Source organism: Gavia stellata, chromosome 2, assembly GCF_030936135.1.
Source record: "Gavia stellata isolate bGavSte3 chromosome 2, bGavSte3.hap2, whole genome shotgun sequence".
Taxonomy (NCBI): Eukaryota; Metazoa; Chordata; class Aves; order Gaviiformes; family Gaviidae; genus Gavia; species Gavia stellata.
This window is the reverse complement of record NC_082595.1, coordinates 14,081,711-14,100,320: the sequence shown is the minus strand read 5'-3', so window position 1 is coordinate 14,100,320 and position 18,610 is coordinate 14,081,711. Positions and strand designations below refer to the sequence as shown.

Below are 18,610 nucleotides of genomic sequence, written 5' to 3'. Positions count from 1 at the left end.
TTTTAAGAAATTCAGCTATGTGTTTCCTTTCCTTTCTGATTGGTCTCAGATTTCATTATCTGATTGTCTTTTTTTGATTTCTCCCAAATTTTGCCCTTTGATACAATGCTGATTTTTCTGTTTATTACTTCATAAAAAGTTACTTTTAAATTCATAAGTACTGGTGAACAAATACTGCTTCCTAATAACCTATGCTTCTTTGTGATGTCAGCATATAAAACACAGTATGTTGGGGAAAAAAAAAACCCAACCAAAAAACCATCCTCCTGTGAAGTGCAGCGTGTTTGAATACTGATTTATAAATGACCATCCCCATCTTCAATGTGTATGTAATTGTGTCTTTGCTAAATACATACATGTGCATGTTTTGAGTGTAAGGTGATCAGAATACAAAATGTGTTTCTTAAGAAATATCTACCAGCAAACTTACTGAAAAGCAGATTCTTAGATTCCAGGGTGCTAAGTAGCTTAATTAAATCAATATGGAAGCACAATAAAATGATCAATATTGGGTTTTTTTTCAGGATTCTGAAAATTTAGATCTCCTATTCCAAGCAGCAATGGATCTTAGCACAAGTACCAAACCATACGATTGTGTCACTGCTTCATATTTGTTGAACTTTTTAGTACATCATAAAGGACTACAGCATATTTGTTTAGGAAAATGGGTTGAGCATAACTCCCACATGGATGAAAACACATCAGTAAGTACAGTGGAGAAGAACACTTTAGCAGGTAAGCTTTTGGGGAAATGAACCCCCATGGTTTTTACATTTATTTGAAACCTTATTGCTTTTCCTTAAGGCTTTTGGTAGGAGGCATAACGAGTAAGAGATGCTTATTTCTAATAGGATTTGAAGTATATTTTGTTTTGCTGTTAAGAAGCCAGGTGCCTTAGTAAGATCTTAATCTAGTCCTGTCCATGTTGAGGCTATCGAACATTCCTAGAAGATGGCTTTTGTTGTTATTTTGATCAGAGGGAAAGTGACATTGAGGCCCTGGTAGCTAGCCTGATGAAGTTGTGCACATGAAGTGCGGGGAAAATAACATCTGCTTCCTCTAAGAGCTTGCTCACCCAGAGCGAAGGCAGCTGTAGTTGGTCTGTGTCATGTTCCAGTACTTGATATTTGCAGTGTTGACCCTTGGAGCTCTGTTCACTTAGAACCATTTTTCTGAGTGCTTTGCAGTCCTGCACACGCATTTCTGCAGTAATTAGCCTTTGTTCACATGTGGAATATTTTTCTTTGGTTTAGTGCCTCTGGATGAAAGCTGAGAGGCTTTAGGTCTGGCAGATTTGGCAGATTCGTTAATCAGACTTCCTCCACCTTTTGTAATACGCGGTAAAACTAAAATATTTAAATTCATTATTTGTAATGAAGCATTGGATGTAATTTGTAGTAAACTCACTATTGTATAATTTTTCGTGCCATTACTGGCTTCTGTATGGATGCCTATTAATACTTTCTTCATATGCAGTGAGATCATAATTTTGAGACGTGGTTGTGGTTGCCATAAATGAAGCAAATGTATGGGTAACCTCATGTCTCATTTTTATAGAGTATCTCCTGTTTATAGTTATCCGTAGTTAGGCTCTGTAATTCATTCTGATTCCGACATTGAGATGCTGCATGGTGTAAATGTAAGTAAAATAGGCACGTGTATCCTTGAAAACTGGGCAACTCCTTTAGTGGCTAATGTAGGATTCAAATATTTAACCGTAAGCTTCTGATCTTTAATACTCTGCTGAACTGTTTGTTGTATTAACCTGGCTTTAAGGGCAAAGTCTGACTTTCAGTATGCGGTAGGTAACTTTGCTTGACTTCATGAGCTGGGGGATTGTCCCCAAGTACAGATCTGGGCTGTGCTTTTCACAGCTGCTTTTTGATTCAGGTAGACTAAATAGCCTATAACAAATATTGCTGGAGTTTAGGTAACTGAAAATCAACAATAACTTTTATTTAAACAACAAAAGAGTGAAAAGTGTAAACAAAGAAATGGCTGTGCATTTTTCCATTGAATTGTTGTATAAACAGGCATTATTCCTATTTCTTTAAAGCAGATTTGTTAGAAAATGTACGTATAATGCAAATCTGTACTTTTAAAATTTTAGTTATCAAGCTTTTGTTGGTGAATGTTGAAGAAGAAATATTTCAAGCTAAGAAGTCTCTGCTTCAAGCAGCAGCATCATTCCCAATGTATGGGAGAGTGCATTGTATAACTGGGGCTTTGCAGCAATTACCTTTTAAGTAAGTAAAACATATAGCTAAATAGTAAGTCATAACTCCATGTTTAAGCACAGTAGAAGAGCTGCTCAGGAGAACATAAAAGCATACAGTGTTACTTGTAAAGAAATCCAGTACCTGTGGCTTTTAGAACTCTTGCTGCCTGCTGCACTGTTTAGCTAGCTGTCGGACATTTCCTTTGTATGTGTTAAACTCAGTCTTAAGACTTGTCAAATGGTACTGTATTTATAGTTTCCATAAATACTGTTATGGAAGTGTTTATAATTTCAGTTCTTTCTTTTACATATAAAATAAATTTTAATCCATGTTGTGTTGCTTCTTGTTTGTGGTTTTGTTTTTTTTTTTTTTAAGTAACTTGACATTGGTAGCTGAATGGAAGGAAATGGTGGCCAGGCTCATTATGATGTCATACAAACTCTCCGCTGTAGTATCACCAGTAGTGCAGAGCTCATCACCAGAGGGTCTTATTCCAATGGATAGTGATTCAGGTAAACAAACAAAACCCCCCAAAAGTTCTGTTAAAATCTGGAGCTCCTTAAGTTCTGCTTGTCTTATAGCAATTCAGAACTACAGCTAGCACCCCTCCCTTTCAATTTCTCATTTTATGTCAGAATCTTAAGCCATTCTTTTAACTTCTGGTAGAGGTTGTCTTGACTTCTGCGTTAAAAAAAAAATAAATTGCAGATTGTGGTGTTGCATCTGTTTAAAAACAGATGACTGTAAAGTCCAGTTTTCTTTCTTCCTTAATCCTCGTAATCACCATAGTTTTAGATTTGTTTTTTGCTGCTAATAGCTTTCTTTTGTACTTATATACCCAAAATGAATTACATTTGTATAAAGAAATAGAAGTAAAAGCCAGAAATATCTTAAATATTCTTCTTATTTAATGCGTAGAAAGTGCAGGTCGTCTGCAGATGATTCTGCATGAGATACAACCACAGGACACGAATGATTATTTTACGCAAGCAAAAACTTTGAAAGAACACTGCAAAGTAGAGTCTGAAAACCTGGCTGACCGCAGGCCAATGGAAAATATTTGCACAGAAATGAGAGGTAAATCCAATGCTGTATTAGTAATTAAATCAAGATATTCTTTATAGAGCAGGCATTTTACGTGGGTGATCAAAATTGGAAGTTATTTGCTCCGTATAATGTTTCACTTCTTCAGTAAATCTGTCAGAAGCTAGTTATTCATGGGCATGGTTTTAAAGACTAATTCACTGTGTTTCTGGGAGATTGTGGTTAATCTCTCTTGAAGCGCGAGTGAAAATGAGTTGTTTTGATATTGGCCTAGACTCTATTGCCTTAACTGCACTGGCCAGGGAATCTTTAACACCTTTTCTGTCAAGCAGCATTTCTAATGCGTTTCTTCTTGAATGGTGTTAGTGTGATTTCCCTCACCAGTGTACACAGGACTAATGGGGAATATGTTCATGCAATAAAACTTGTTGCATGAGATTACATAAGCAGAAGCTTCTGTTTGAAAGATTCCAGGGGTAAAATGTTAGATGGCATTTGTCTACTTTAATGAATGCCAGCTATAAAATTGAGCCTTACAGTGATAAAGAAATAGTAAACTTTGGCATATTTGGTGTATGCTAGTATGAATTTATAGAATATCTGTACGTTTTTAAGTTTAATAGTTTATGTAGGCTTTTTAAGTCTTAAATATTTGTACTTTCTTTCCTCATATGTTTTTTCCTATGTTTAAAATAGTTTTGTTTGGGCCATATGTTTTGTTTCATGAAAAGAAGTCTAGAAATATGTTAAAGTGGCACAGTGGCCACCAGATGGGGATGTTGCGTTAGAAACATGATGCTTTTGCCAGGCCTCTTCCTCAGGGGGCAACTGGGTTAAAAACCAAGTAACATACAGTGAGTGATGGATTGATGATTGACGTGGAGTTTGTTGCGCTCTGGCTCCAAAGTTCTAAGCAGTTGTATAGTTCAGTGTGCAGGTGAATACCAATTGTGACCAAAAGACCTCCACTCTTTAAAACAGCAGTTTCCTGGTGAAATGTTATACTGCTGCCTTTTCCAAGTGGAATAAAATACAGTGAGTGTTCAGGAGTGGAAGCAGTTAGGGTCAGCAGAACTGAATTATCTTTTGGGTTAACAAGTTTAGATTGTTTTTTCATAGTTAATTGTGTTTTGTAAGAAGATCAGGCTAAATGAAATTCAAATCACAAGTTCCTGTCTGAGAACCTTGAATTACACTATTACATTTGTTGATTTTTATTTTTAAGGTAAAGAAAGACAAACGTGTGATGTCACAGCACAAATGGTTCTTGTATGTTGCTGGAGAAGCATGAAGGAAGTATCTCTGCTCTTAGGGACACTGTGTAAACTTTTACCTTCACAGGCTGCATCTGAACCTTCAGATGGGCTGATTACTGTAGAACAGGTAGGGAAGTAAAACCTTCACTTTCTGGCGGGGAGGGAAGGCAGTTTTCTGAAAACTTTTTTCTTAAATATATGTTCTGTATGGAATAAGTATTTTTTTATTGCCATGTTTTTCTCATGGTTTTCTTGTTCTATTATACTTGGTTAACAATCTACTTTTTTATGAAGTGGTATTCAGAAGTCATAACTATAGTAGTAATAGATAAGTGGAGAAATTATTATACATAGCTAACAAACTCAAGGAATATTCATTCTAATTGTATTGGGTTATTTATAAGATGTATGCTGTGTTCAGGGATACCAGTGTGCATCTCTCGGTATATATGTATTGGTATATATTGGGCGTTAATAGAGTTGCTAAAAATCTTCTAAACTGGCTTATATTCAAAACATCTTCTGTTTCATTTTGAACCCTAGATGTTGGGATTTTGCTTAAAGCTCTTCATTAATTGAGCTTCATAACCAATAATTCTGCAAGTCAAACATTGTGACTAGCCATAGTCTTGTCCTACGTAGGAGACTGAATTATGAATAATTTGCATGTAATATGACTCTCTTTTTACTCCAGTTTTTTTTTATTTAAGAGATCAGAAATGTTCATATGCCATCTGGGTCTCTTGTAGAATGAGTGCAGTGTTTACAAGAAATTAGATTATCACAGGCATTTATTTGGGAAATATTTTGTGTTTATTAAATTTTTGTTTTTAATTGATGACCTTTTCATTTCCATATGGTTTCAACACAGCCAGTGTCTACATGGAAGATTGAAATATGCAAGACATACTACTTTTTAACATCTTATTCTTTCCAACAGAAAATATTTACTTAGTTTTTCCTTAGGTGTTGGAACTTTCTATCATAAAACATACTGTACCGCAGATCTTACTACTTTTGTTATCTCATGTTGTGGTGCCATGGAAATAGTGTTAGTATCTTTATTCTTGCATTGTCTCTGGCTTTCATGTTTTCATGTGGTTAACACCTGCACTCTGTATTGTTGCAGAAGTGTGGATGGTAGATGAGAGAACAGGTATGCATTTCCACTATTATGTTCCTTAATCTGTTCCGAGTCAAAAAGGAATTGGTATTTTAGAATGAGTCAGCTCTAACTGTAGCATCTTTAGCTTTATTTAGAAAGCAGACATGAGTAGTTGCCCTTTCAGAAATGCTATGTTATTAAGCAACATATCTTCTTTTCCTATAGATGCTTCATTAGATTCTTTAGGCTTCTGATGTCTTCCTGTAAAACAGAATGTCTGCGTTCTCATCAATTAGCATTCTTCAAATTAGAAGTCAGTTTGAAATCCTGATTTTCCTCAGGCTTGTAAGGAAATACATGAGGAAATACAATTAGGCTGAATATACGACAAATATAGGAAAAAACGTGGGCGTTTTCTTTGCACTTCTTGTAACTGGCACTACCCTATTGTACAAAAAAAGAGAAGATTTAATCATAAATGACTAGAAATCTCAAAACCAGAACTGCTGTGGCTTCAGACTTTTATTAAACACTTTTCAGTGTTGAGAAATAAGAGAATTGGATTTTGGTATCTTATGCAAGTAGAGCTTTCCCTTAAAGTTGCCCATTCTCTTTCTTTATTCTGTAAGTATTAAAAGAGATTTAAGAGTACAGAGGGGGGGGGAAACTCGAGAGAAACCTTGATCATATTGCCTTGAGTCAGACCTAAGTAACTGTTGAGAAAAATCTGGTAGCACCACTTGGCCATTCTGTGTTGTCCTGTTGCAAAGCCTTTCTTGTCTTGCACCTTGCTTCATGTCTAGGTCAGTGACTGTGTTAAATTGTACCTTACGGGATCAGTGTTATTGATGCTATTTATTCACACAAAAGATCATAGTGTTGAATTTGCACATAGTTGTTTGATTATTTTTGTCCTATTTTTTAATTGAGCGTGCAAATGAAAAGACAATGTGTTTTGGTTCAGGTCCACATCAAGAAATGGCACAACAGAACTGTGCTTCTTGGTAGTCAGTGGTGTTAGCCAGCTACTCGTAGCACTAATTCTTGATTCCTCTTGGTAGCTGTTAATGCTGTTGGTTGTGGTGTGTACCTATGTAGGAGAAGTTGGCAGAGGCAGCTTGTTTGATCCTTTTTTTTTTTTTCTTGGGACAATATTGAATTTGCACTTTCCTTGTCTTTTGAGTAAGGGGTTGGGTTTTTATGGCATTTGAATGCCACTGTGCACACTGACTGTAATGTCTTCAGCTCCCTGGTGTGGAAATGCATGTATAGAGGAGTCTCAAAATAACCGCGTTTGAATTGGCAGTCTGCAAAGCCTAAGCCATTTTGTGATGGCTGCTTTGCCTTTAAAAATAGATGTAGGAAGTGCTTAGTATATCTGGAGAAATCGCTCTGTTCAAATACATATTCTACCTTTCATTTTCCACCTGACCGGTGAAGTCCAGAGATGGCAGGCTCAAAGCTTTGCCTGTTAAGACAATCAATACAAACAGTATCATGGCCTAGGAACCACCATGTAATCAACGAAATGATACCTAATGAAGACTGTGTCTTGATTTTGTCATATGACCTGCAAATCATGAGGCAGTGTTCCAAGCCTAGAGGAACTTTGAGCTCTTCCTCAAACTCCTGTTTAATCTCACCTGTGAGGTTTTAAGACTATTTTGGGAGATAAGCTTGCCAGAACTGTGTACCAAAGTGAAAAGAAACTGGCAGCAGAGGTAAAGACTTAGTACTGTCCCAATGGCAGGCGTTCTGCTCGTGTTAACCCAGTAGTCAGAGATCTGATCTGAGCCCTTGTGGTGGAACACTGAAGTACACAGAAGACTTTTAAGTACTGACAACCCTCAGTAAGGTCCTTGAATGCATCCAGAGGAGGGCAACAAAGCTGGTGAAAGGGCTGGAAGGAATGTCCTATTAGGAGCAGCTAAGGACTTTGGGCTTGTCTAGTTTGGAGAAGAGGAGGCTGAGGGGTGACGACCTTGCTCTCTACAGCTTCCTGAGAAGGGGAAGTAGAGAGGGAGGTGCTGAGCTCTTCTCCCAGGTATCCAGTGATGGGACTAGTGGGAATGGTTCAAAGCTGCGCCAGGAGAGGTTTGAATATTAGGAAGCATTTCTTTACCAAGAGGGTGGTCAAACACTGGAACAGGCTTCTAGAGAGATGGTCGATGCCCCAAGCCTGTCAGTGTTTAAGAGGCATTTGGACAATGCCCTTAATAACATGCTTTAACTTTTGATCAGCCCTGAATTGTTGAGGCAGCTGGACTAGATGATCGTTGTAGGTCCCTTCCAACTGAAATATTCTATTCTAGTACCTGTTACTTACTTGTACCACTGGTGCAAAAATGTAGCTGCTCCCATTGCTGCTCTGGAGTTTGTTTTCTTCAAGGAACAATTTAAAACAAACAACAACCCCACACCCACCAAAAAATGTCTCCCCAGTTCTTAATGTAATCAATTTCCTCTGGAGTTCAGTATGGTTGGCAATAGTTCACTGACTACTAGTTGTTTCTGTGAGGTGCTTTTGCAGTACTTCATGGATTTAAAGCCATCCTCTCCTAATGGTTTGAGAAAATATCCTCTAGAATGTAGGACCTTGCTTTAGTGACATCTTATTGCCAGGAAAATAAGATATGGAGGCACAAATGCACCAACTGTTTCTCAGACCACTTTCAGAATCTTTTCTACAGAATTTATATCTCGAATATTGAGATTTGTGGTCTCAACAGCAAGCATGGCCCTGTAAATTCTTGATTGTTGCATTAGTAAGACTAACGTGTCATACTCTAGGTTTTTTGACCAAGGTGATCAAATGTATTTAAGATATTTGCACTCTGTATTTGAATATTTTAACTTGTAGTGGGGTGTTATTTCCTGTGCAAGCAAAGTTGGTAGGATCACCTTTTCTTGCAGTTGCTGTGGATCTTCGTGATGTTGTAGGAAATGTGAATTCCTTGACTTGTTGTCTATCCTGATGTATGAAGTACTGGTTTTATGACACGGGGAAGCTGGATGCTCATGGGTTGCATGATGCTATTAGATAAGAATCCATGCTTATGCACTTGTCTCAGGATCAGTCCCATGTCATTTGCGAGAACCGAGTTATGGCAGTGCTTTTTCTTCAAACTCTAGCCTATGAGTGGAAATGAATATATCAGAGTTCAGTTTGAAGTAAGCTTCTAGTCAATGTGGCTGTTGCCAAAAGCTCCGAAACATAAATAGTACAGTTGAAAGTTACATGACCCCCCCCCCCCCCCCCCCAAAAAAAAAAAAATCCATATGAATTATTCTAAAAATGTAACGGTGGTGGTAGAAGACAGTAATTTGATTTGCATGTGTATGGTTTTCTTGGTTTGGTTTTGTTTACACACCTGGAGAGTTGGTCTGTCTGTGGGTCAGTTCCTTCTGAAAAAAAGGGCACTTACTCCTGCTCTTGGGCTAAAAAGCTGAAACCCTGTAGGTACATAAACTAGCTTAAAATCCACTCAGAGAAATAACTGCTTTAGCTCAAATATCTCCAATTATTGTTTCTTTTCACATTAGGTGGGTTTTAGCTTCAGGAAATAATAAATAGACTTAGTCCTCAATATTTTTTTTGATTATTGCAATCTCATTGCTTGGGTAGTATGAATTACTTAACAGTAGGGTAGAAAACTGTATAGCTAGATATGACATTAACTTCTCTGACATCTTAATTACTTGTCAGACTATTAAAGTATGTTATTTTATAAATAACAGAATAAGCAGAATTTTGTAAGAAACTTGACATGATTTTATACTTGGTTTTATATAAAAGCTTTGACGAACCTTTTGCTGAAGAAGTCATAGGAAATATTCCTGAAGAAAATTTTGTGTAATAGGATTAAGTATGTGCTATGTGTTTTAAACAAATTACGTTGGAAATTTGATTTAGATCTTGAAAGTTGATGAGAATTAAGAGGAAAAAATAAAAAAGCATATCTTTTTGTAGAATGAGATGGTGTGGAATTGTAAGCTTCCGAACAGCTTTAAAAATTTGGTATCCTGGTAGAGCTCTAGAAAGTAACTATTGGTGAAAGTTTAGTTACAACATTTAGCTTTTTCAGACTTTTAAATGTAGCTCTCATTGCTACACACATACAACATCTTTTGTTATTTTAAAATTGTCAAAGGCAGTTATGCGGAATCCTAGAACCTTAAAAACAGCTAAGGTAGATTTGTTTCCCTTTGGCACAATTTTTGAAGTTTGAATTTCTTATCTTTCTCAGATATTTTTGTAGATGTTTGTTTCTGCTGTTATCATTTAGTAGATATTTTCTTTGGAGTTGTAGGTAAGAGTGAAGGCAAACAAGAAGGATTCTAAGTTTGTTTCCTCTGAAAATCGGGGTTGTCCCTTTCTTTTCTTAAAATCTGAGTGTGTTCCTCTTGGACAAATAGCTAATTTATGTCCTTTATTTTTTGGGGCTTTTATTAAGGATGTAGCACTAGCCCTTTAACCTGAAAAATTGAGTGTAATAATTGTTATCCTTAAAGTAAGTATTTTTTTACGATAGGACTTCTAGCTGCTTTTTGCTTTTGCCAGTGGCCTTTCAAACCAGGGGAAGGATTGCTGCTTTTAATTGCAGAAGTATCTTGCATATGTAAATGGATTGTCTATATATAATTTCAAATAGCTTTTTTCTTTTTTTGCTTTTTAGGTTAAAAATATTGGGGAGTACTTTAAACATCATCTGCTGCAATCGAGGCACAGGGGTGCATTTGAATTGGCATACTCTGGCTTTGTGCAACTTACGGAAATGCTTTCCAGGTAGAAGATGAGCAACTTACTATGTTTTTAATATAATAGTTTTACCAAACCATGGCATCGATCATGAACCTGGCTGCACAAGCAGATCCTTGATTTCACGTGGATTCTATTAAAGTTTGGTGTAGGCATGATTGTGACATCAGTTGCATGACGTCTGTGGACTGTGGTACTTATGGTTAGAGGTGGTGCTTAGGCATTGAAAAATGATCCAGACATTTGATGCTTGCCGCATTTTTCTCCATTTCTGGTGTGTTAGTTTACTGATCAGCTCTCAAAAGCTCTTGGGAGAAGTAGGAGTGTGAAATGGAATTCTTTCCTCCCACCCTCCCTTCGCCAGTCCTTTATGAAAATGGATGCCAGACGACTTGTTTCAGCCAGGATGTTTTCCTGGAAACTTTTAGTACTTGTCATTGAGTTGTGTATTCTGACATTTGAAAGACTACCTGGCAGTGCATTACAAGATGTGATATGCAATCTTTTAAATCTTTTTTCTTTCCCCTTGTAACTTTATGCTTTCCTAGAAAAACTAAATGAGCAGAATTGTCCTGAGGTCTGGGCAAGAGTGTTGGAATTTCTGTTACATGCTTATTACCTATTTCAAGTGTTGGTAATGTTTCTTTATGATATATAGTGATTATATCATATCCAGTTTTTAAGAAGATAAATCAAAATCTCTACTGACTTTGCGTGGGTTTGGTGGGGTTTTTAATGTAGTTTTAAAAAAAAAAAAAAAGAAAGACCAGTCAAATTTGCAATTTGAAGTACATGTATTTTCACACCAATGCCAGGTTAAATAACCAATGTTTCCCTTTTGCCCCAAGTGGGCCAATTTGAGGAACTGATCTGTTTCTTGTTTATTTTTGGTGGTGCAGAGGAAGGAAGAAGGGATAGTTTTGTTTAGTTGGTTTTTTTAAAAGTAAAAATAAATCTGGTGATGGAAACAGTTTTGGCATTTTTAGTACAGACCAGCTGCCTGACCATGTGTGTCCCCTGATACAGTTTTCCCAACAGAACTGTGGGATTGGTCTCTGGTATGGGATGTCAGTGGGGTAGCTGTGTATAGGTGCCAGCACCGCTACAGAAATAGGTATTTGACACACCATGGCCTTCATCCTGTATGCCAGTGAGAGGTTAAAGTGTAAGCCACGGTTCTGTCAGTGATGTATCTGTAGAAGGTACGTTATTTCCTTCTATGTGCTAGCAATCTGAAGCATTTTAAATTGGTCTGAGTAGTTTGTTGAGAGGTCACACAACCTTACTTTAAACTTGATTATTTACTTAAAAAGAAAGACAAGAAACTGATGTGTGACACTGTCCTTGCTTATCTTTTTGCCTATCTATACACATAATATACACTTGTGTAAATATTTTGTTCTTTTTCTATACTATGAGAACTTGGTTCAGGAAGGTTTAAGGTGATGTATCGGATGATCGTTCAGTGGCACCCTTTGTTCTGGCTTCTTACTAACTTCTCTGCTGGGCTAGATCTTTTCTATTTTCAGTGCTGTGAGTATTGAGAGAGCAGCTCCCATGGTGAGTGAGAAAAAGCTTGCCAAGATGAGTGACTGGAAACATATCATGGACAACAGTTGAGGTGTTCCCACTTATCCAGGCAACTTTCTAGAGAAGTGGCTATATTGTCCCTTCAAGTAGTGAATCTAATTTGAATGGGCTACAGAGCAGACATTTTATACTTTTGGTTTTTCCAAGTCAAGTACAAAGCATTGTTCTGCTGTCTGCTGCATAATTCTGGTTGCTGTTCATAGATACTCTAGCACACCAGGCACTATTCCATTCAGTCTTCTGAATTGGATGCTGCGCTTGCTTTTTTTTTAATTTAAAAAACCACCATTGCAACCCGCACCCCAACAGCAAAAATTTTCCTTCATTTCAGTGCTTCTCTTGCAGACGTCTGGCATAACTTAAGACTTTCTGGATCATTATCTAAACTTGCTTTTTTCCAAAGGCAGAAATATGTTCAGGTAACAAAATATTAACAAGTTAAGGCAGTGGTGGTCTTTTGAAATATACAGTGACAAATTAAACATGTTGAGCCAATAGCTGGTATTTTCATGTCAGGCAGCATTTCTTTGAGTGTTCATTGAATTAATACAGTATTACAAATACAGTAAGCTATTAACAGTATAGGATGCATAGAAACAATTGCTGAGTATTGAAGGATGTTATCCCCAGGTATGTTGGATGTGAATATAATAAACATGTGTTGATGTGAAAAAAAACCTACATGGTTAAGTTGTACGATCTACTTTAGTTTTGGAGGATTTATTCCTCCCATCAGACTGAAGAGAGACTGGCCATCCAAAGTAATGCTGTTTAAAAAAAAACCAACAAACAAACCCACCACAAAACCCAAAAAACCTCCCAAACCTTCTACTACCACCAGCCTTTTTGAGGGGAGAAAGTAGGTGATCCAAACAGGTACAGCCCCACTGGTCTGATCTCAGTCAATATGCAGGATTATCTAGAACAAACTTTGTAGGAAAGGCAAACTAAAAAGCAGGAAATACTGGAAAACATAAAACATGCTGTCAGTTTATAGTGGAGGCTCTACATGGCCGACTAGCTGTTTTTCTTAGCTTTTTTGTTTCTAAATTTCTTTTAAAAGCTGAGGCAAATAGAGTAGAGCAAATATACCTAGACTTCAGAGAAGTTCCTGCTATGTTTGTGCACTCTCCCTTTTTCTGCCATTGTAATTAATGAAGCACAATCCACTTAAGAGCAGCTTTATACATTGTTGTAAAATGAAGAGCAAAGCTCAGGAGAGCTCTGCTTCTCTGGCAGTTATTAAAACATTAAGCAGTATTTATATATCATTAAAAAAAGAAAGCACTTATATTTAAGTAATTTTCCTCTTCTGAATTAACAGTTCTCCAAAACAGTTTTTTTGATGATGCATACTGCTTAGTATTTTTAATGTTAAGGTATTTCAATTGGAGCAAGTATTCCTTTGGGAAAAGCCACTTTACAAGAACCAGAGAGCAGCTCTGTGGAAATATATTTGTTTCAATGAAAGAAGATATTTGCCAGGAAATACGGGTCTCAAGGCTAATATTTGTATTTAAAATGAAGGAGAAAGGAGACTGATATCAGAATAGCCAATGACTCTTTGGTTTGGTACTGCTGGGACACGGGGAGTACCTTGGGACTCTTCTCCGAAATGGGCGAGTTATGTCTTTCGGTGAATGCAGTCCCGCAGATCTGTTGCGTGTCCTGGAGTCTTTCCATTTACCCTGCTGCAGCTGAGGGACTCCGTTCTGCAGGTAAATCTGAACTGGCTTACATCTCTCCATAACTGCCAGGCTCATAGACAGTCTTGAAGCATGTGTACCAGAATCTATATTAATTTACTACTGCATCCACAAACACAAGAGGAGAAAGCCTTTGTCTGGGGCAGCTTATAGTAATGTAGAGCTTAAACATGATACCTTGTTGAACAGAATTGAACTTAAGACCTAGAGAAGCATCCTTGACACTTTAATTCATTCTTTCTCTAACACCCAGTGAAAAACCTGTCACTAAGACTGTGCCAAATCGCTTTCCTATGCTTTTACGAAAGACTCTAGTTGAACATGGTCCTTCACTTTTATGGCCAAACATTTGCTTAAAAGTATATGCTGGAATATTTCCCATCTGAGCTTGCTTTTAACTATACAACCCTTAAATAACAGCCTTTGTAAGAATGAAGAGTAGACTTCTTTCTAGACAGAGCAATGGTATTCAGACCTGTCTGAGTTAGTGGTGAAAGAAAAATCTTTCCTCCACAGAGGTTTCTTATGAACCTGATGAAATTTGATCTCTGGCTTGACATTTCGATGTAAATTGCTGAGTCTGTGAGGACTGCAAGGACTGTAAATTGCAGATGCTGTGAAAAGGAGGATGCAAGTGGAAGGTCTTCGTAGTTTCAGAGGGGTTGTTCTTAAAAGTAGACTTTTTCTAGGGTGACTTACACCTTGAATAGTAGTGTGTTTCTGAGGCGAGGTTCTTGTCTCCTTATTTGTCTGAGAAGTGCCAGGGGCAGTATGGAGACTAGCTTTATAAAGAATAGGAATCCCATTGCTTATGTGAAAAAGAATAATACTACAGGTCTATTACGAGAGGAAAGACTTTGAAAGAAAACATCTTTTTCCCCAGATAGGGACTGATGACAGCTATTGGAAACACTGAATTCTGGCTATGCCCATGTAGAAAGTGCTTCTGGTCATGTGAAGCTTATGCCACAAACCACTGACATCCAGGAAGGCCAAATCCAAGATCAACCCTTTGTTCTTAACACACCATTAATTTTGGATAGGAGAAAATACAGCTATATGAGTTACAGAGAGGGGTTTGGCTTTAACTTCGGATTGCCAGGCTTTTTGTACTCATTGATACTGACCACAGAAAGGGTTTTGGGCATGTATGAAATTGTTATAACCAGCAGATGGACAGACAGAAATTTGTGGGAAAACACTTGCTGTACTGCATACTAAGTAATTTGTGTATCAAGTTACTGTGTTATATTTTAATTATCAACACTATTTGTTTGATCTGGTAAAAATAATTACTATTTCATTCTGGAAAATGACATTTGAGCTTGAGACCACCATTTTTACATTGTAAAGCTTCATTATTCCTAAAATTTAGGGCCACCTGCTTCTTAAGGCAATATTCTTCTTGCCAGACCACAAGGAGATGGAGCTGCCAAATTTAAGGGAGTAGTCATCTCCATTGCAAAGTCAATAGTCTCTAATGTTTCTAACTTTAAAGCAATAACTCTTTCACCTTTAAAAAACAAAAAGTGCCTTGGTGGGTGACTGAACAAGGCAGAATTACTTGTGGCAAGATCAAAGCAATACAGTTTTAAGGGAGTCTGAAGTTTATTGGATTTCAGTATATTTCTCCACTTTTTACTACTACTGCAAGGGGAGAAACCCCTCAGTTTACTTAAGAATAAAATATTCAGTATGCTGTGTAGCAACTTTTAAATATTTCCTTAATGCTTTACTCTGTTTTCTTCTGCACCACAGCAGATGTGAATATGTCTTGGCAGGATGTTTGTTTTAATACCAAGATAACATACTGAAGAGAGATGAGCACTGTTCTTTGCATGACTAAACTAAGACATTTAAATTCTGCTCTAGCTAGGGAGGTAAGACCAGCCGCAGATGTTGTCAGAGGTGTTAGCTTTTGCAGTACGTGTTGACGTGGATGAAGAGAACGGCAAAGTACAGTCTAGCTGCAGAGACCCACGGAGGAAATCCGTGAGAAGTTTTCTGTGGTCTCAACCCTAGAATTCCATCCTCCTTGTGTACGCAAAAGTGAGCAAAAGAACATGTCCTGAAACTAAGCAGGGGAAGCTAATGATCAGCAACAGAAAGCGAAAAGTCAAAGAAAAGAGAACTCACCGTTAGTTTCCAGATTAATTTGGTTGCTTCTGTCACAGGCTTGGGGCAGGAAGTGCCTTTCTTTTATGCTGTGGTATGAGGTGACATACCCCTTGTGAAGCCATGTTTCTCTTGCATTCTGGACTGATGGTTCGCATGCTGGCTGCTGTTTTGAAGAGGTGCTGCCCTTAAAAAACAGGGAGAGGGCCTGGCAGAAGTGTAGAAAACCTGTGGTGGAAATCCTAAGGGAATTACTGAAGAGTAAAAAGTCTGCTGTATCTTCTGCTGACCTGTCTGGCACTTCCTGTGACCTCTGTTTCTGTGTTACTAATTTTCTGTTTATTTTGTAAAAGAAGGAAAGGAGGGTTTCACTACAGATTAAAGCCTCATTTGTTGTTCAGTATCAGGTTTTTAGCCTACCTAAATTCTTGCTTTAATAAGAGGAGGGTAAAGAAGGAGAGAGGAGATGTAGACCTTCCATTAGATTTTGGTTTTCACATCAGTACCTCCTGCCTTTTAGCTTTTCTTTTTAAATTCGTTAGTTCAGGCATCTAGGTAGTAGTAGACTTGTTTGTAGTCGTACTGTAAGGTCTCACTACTTAATCGTTAATTTAATTATAGTTTATATTTTTAGGTAAGGCAGGTCCTGCATGGTTGAGATAATTGCAATTGTATTGCCCACAGTGATTAATTCTTTCTTCTACTCTGAATCACATGTCAAACCAGTGTGACAGGTTTTAATAACAATGTCCTGTTAATAGAAATTTTTGTAACAATGAATGATTCTTTTGGAACATTGACATAAGATTAATGAGCTGGTCTTGCACACCGAATGTGGTACATTTCATTGAACTGATCAGCACTGACAATTGAAGTAGACTTGAGTTCTCCATGTCCTTGGAAGTCCTTTGCTCTCAGGCAACACTGAGTTTTACAACTGTAGAGGAGGAATATTTGATGATAGGAGAGCAATTTAGGTGCTTTACCAAAAGTTTGACTGATGTAGTGTTTTAAAAAGAGCAGTATGTCTTGTTTTTCATTCCTTCTGCTGCTCCAAGGTTTGCAGGGGTATTTACATAATATGTACTCACTGCGAGGGGCTTCAGTTTTGTTTTGTATGATTATAAACATAATTGTATATGTTAGTTAATGTAAGGGTCACGCATCAGCTACTGTGTGGCAACAAAGATAGGAATTTGTGAAGTGCCACTTTCTACACAGTGACTGATGTGCATATGTCTTTATTTTCTTCTCCAGAGCAGAATAATAGTTCTTGGCAGAAGAGACAGTTACACTGCTGAAGCACAGAATCCTGTTTTCTGTTCAGTGAAATATCTTTTCCTAGTGGCATTTAATAAGTAGGGTTAATGTAATTTGTAATATAATTGGAAAAATGTACAATTCCTTTTTTAATTTCTGTCTTATTTCTCAAAAAAATCTATATATATGCTTGGAGATACTCACATATAGTAAGAATTAATTTCTTAAGGTCACTCATTGCTTTCTTTGACTCTGTTCTAGTTTCTTATGTATTTGTTCCATGTAGATGTAGCAGTGAGAGTCTGCGCAAGATGCCAGAGCAGTGGCTAAGCTGTGTGTTAGAAGAAATCAAATCTTGTGATCCTTCATCTACACTGTGTGCAACCAGACGTAGTGCAGGAATTCCATTCTACATACAGGTACCAACTAATGTGTTATTACCTCTGACTTGATTTGGTTTTTTTAATGTCCTTTCTGGTGAATATACTTACTTTTTTTTTTTTACTTCAGCCCCTTTTGGTCAAACAGTTACTTTTTTTATACAGACTTTGATTGCCTTTGTGCAACCAAGAAGCCACACGTAATTAAACCATGTTCGGCACTTTTTAGTGCTGCAGTTCTATTGACCCTTGAGATTTTTGGCTTGAGGTAGATTGGAATAGCATTTCAAAAGACTGAGCTTAGGCTCTGTATAGCCACTGTAATAATCCTGGCAAAATCGTAAATTAATTCACAGATTAAGTAAGGCTCTGTTAACCATGTAACTCTGTGCTTCTTCCATGCGAAGTGGGAGTGTGGTAAAATATGAACAGACCATCATAGAATTGTAAAATGGTGGCCTAGAAAATACTGCAAAGAACTTGGGAAGTCCACTCAGCAGTAGTAAAGCAGGATCAAGTAATAAGAGTCCCACTAACTGGTTTTGACTGACAGTCTCGAGTGCAATGAATGAGTAGGTTGCTGAAGACTTATATCCATGAGCCTGGGGCCATGCTCCCGCAGTCTTCCTTCACCCTGTGTTCCCATCAGCTCTGCACATCCCAGCCTCCAGCTTCGGCCAAGTTCAGAACAGACGGCTGATCGGCTGGCTAGCAGTGTTTTGTCTCTGCTCGAAGTACCACTAGTATGAAGTGTGAGTGCCACGCGGTAGTACGCAGCAGCTCATCTGCATCCTGGTGGGGTCAGTCACTGCAGAGTTGGTGCTGTGGATTACACTAAGCTGTTTCTATTCCTTCGCTCCTTAAAGTGGCCGTGATCGCTAAATTAACCTCCGTCATTTCAGTTTTCAACCATTTTTCTAAGACAGCACTCCAAGATTAACTACACGATTTGTAGCTCTCTCCGCTTGCTGAAATATAGTCTCATGCCCGTTCCAAGAATCTGAGAGAGTGCTGGGAGCAAGCTCTCCCTGCCAGAATAATTCATCTTGCTTGTTTTCTACTCTGAGTTTGCCCTGAGAAAGTTGAGGCAGCCTGCTTCTGTCTGACCTCTCTTATGTCAGTCACAGCCTGCTTCTGGCTTCGCTAGATGTGTGTATGCTAGGCAACAGAGATCAG

General features: G+C 37.8%; 1 protein-coding gene across 1 annotated transcript in view; it reads left to right on the top strand.

Moving 5' to 3' along the window:
- The window catches only part of THADA (THADA armadillo repeat containing), a 166,465-nt gene that overhangs the window by 14,568 nt on the left and 133,287 nt on the right, over nucleotides 1-18,610 (top strand). The window contains exons 16-22 of the mRNA XM_059835931.1: nucleotides 525-735; nucleotides 2,111-2,246; nucleotides 2,595-2,731; nucleotides 3,138-3,296; nucleotides 4,489-4,646; nucleotides 10,301-10,410; nucleotides 17,341-17,473. Coding sequence (XP_059691914.1) covers nucleotides 525-735; nucleotides 2,111-2,246; nucleotides 2,595-2,731; nucleotides 3,138-3,296; nucleotides 4,489-4,646; nucleotides 10,301-10,410; nucleotides 17,341-17,473 — 1,044 coding nt within the window. The remainder of the gene's footprint in view (nucleotides 1-524; nucleotides 736-2,110; nucleotides 2,247-2,594; nucleotides 2,732-3,137; nucleotides 3,297-4,488; nucleotides 4,647-10,300; nucleotides 10,411-17,340; nucleotides 17,474-18,610) is intronic.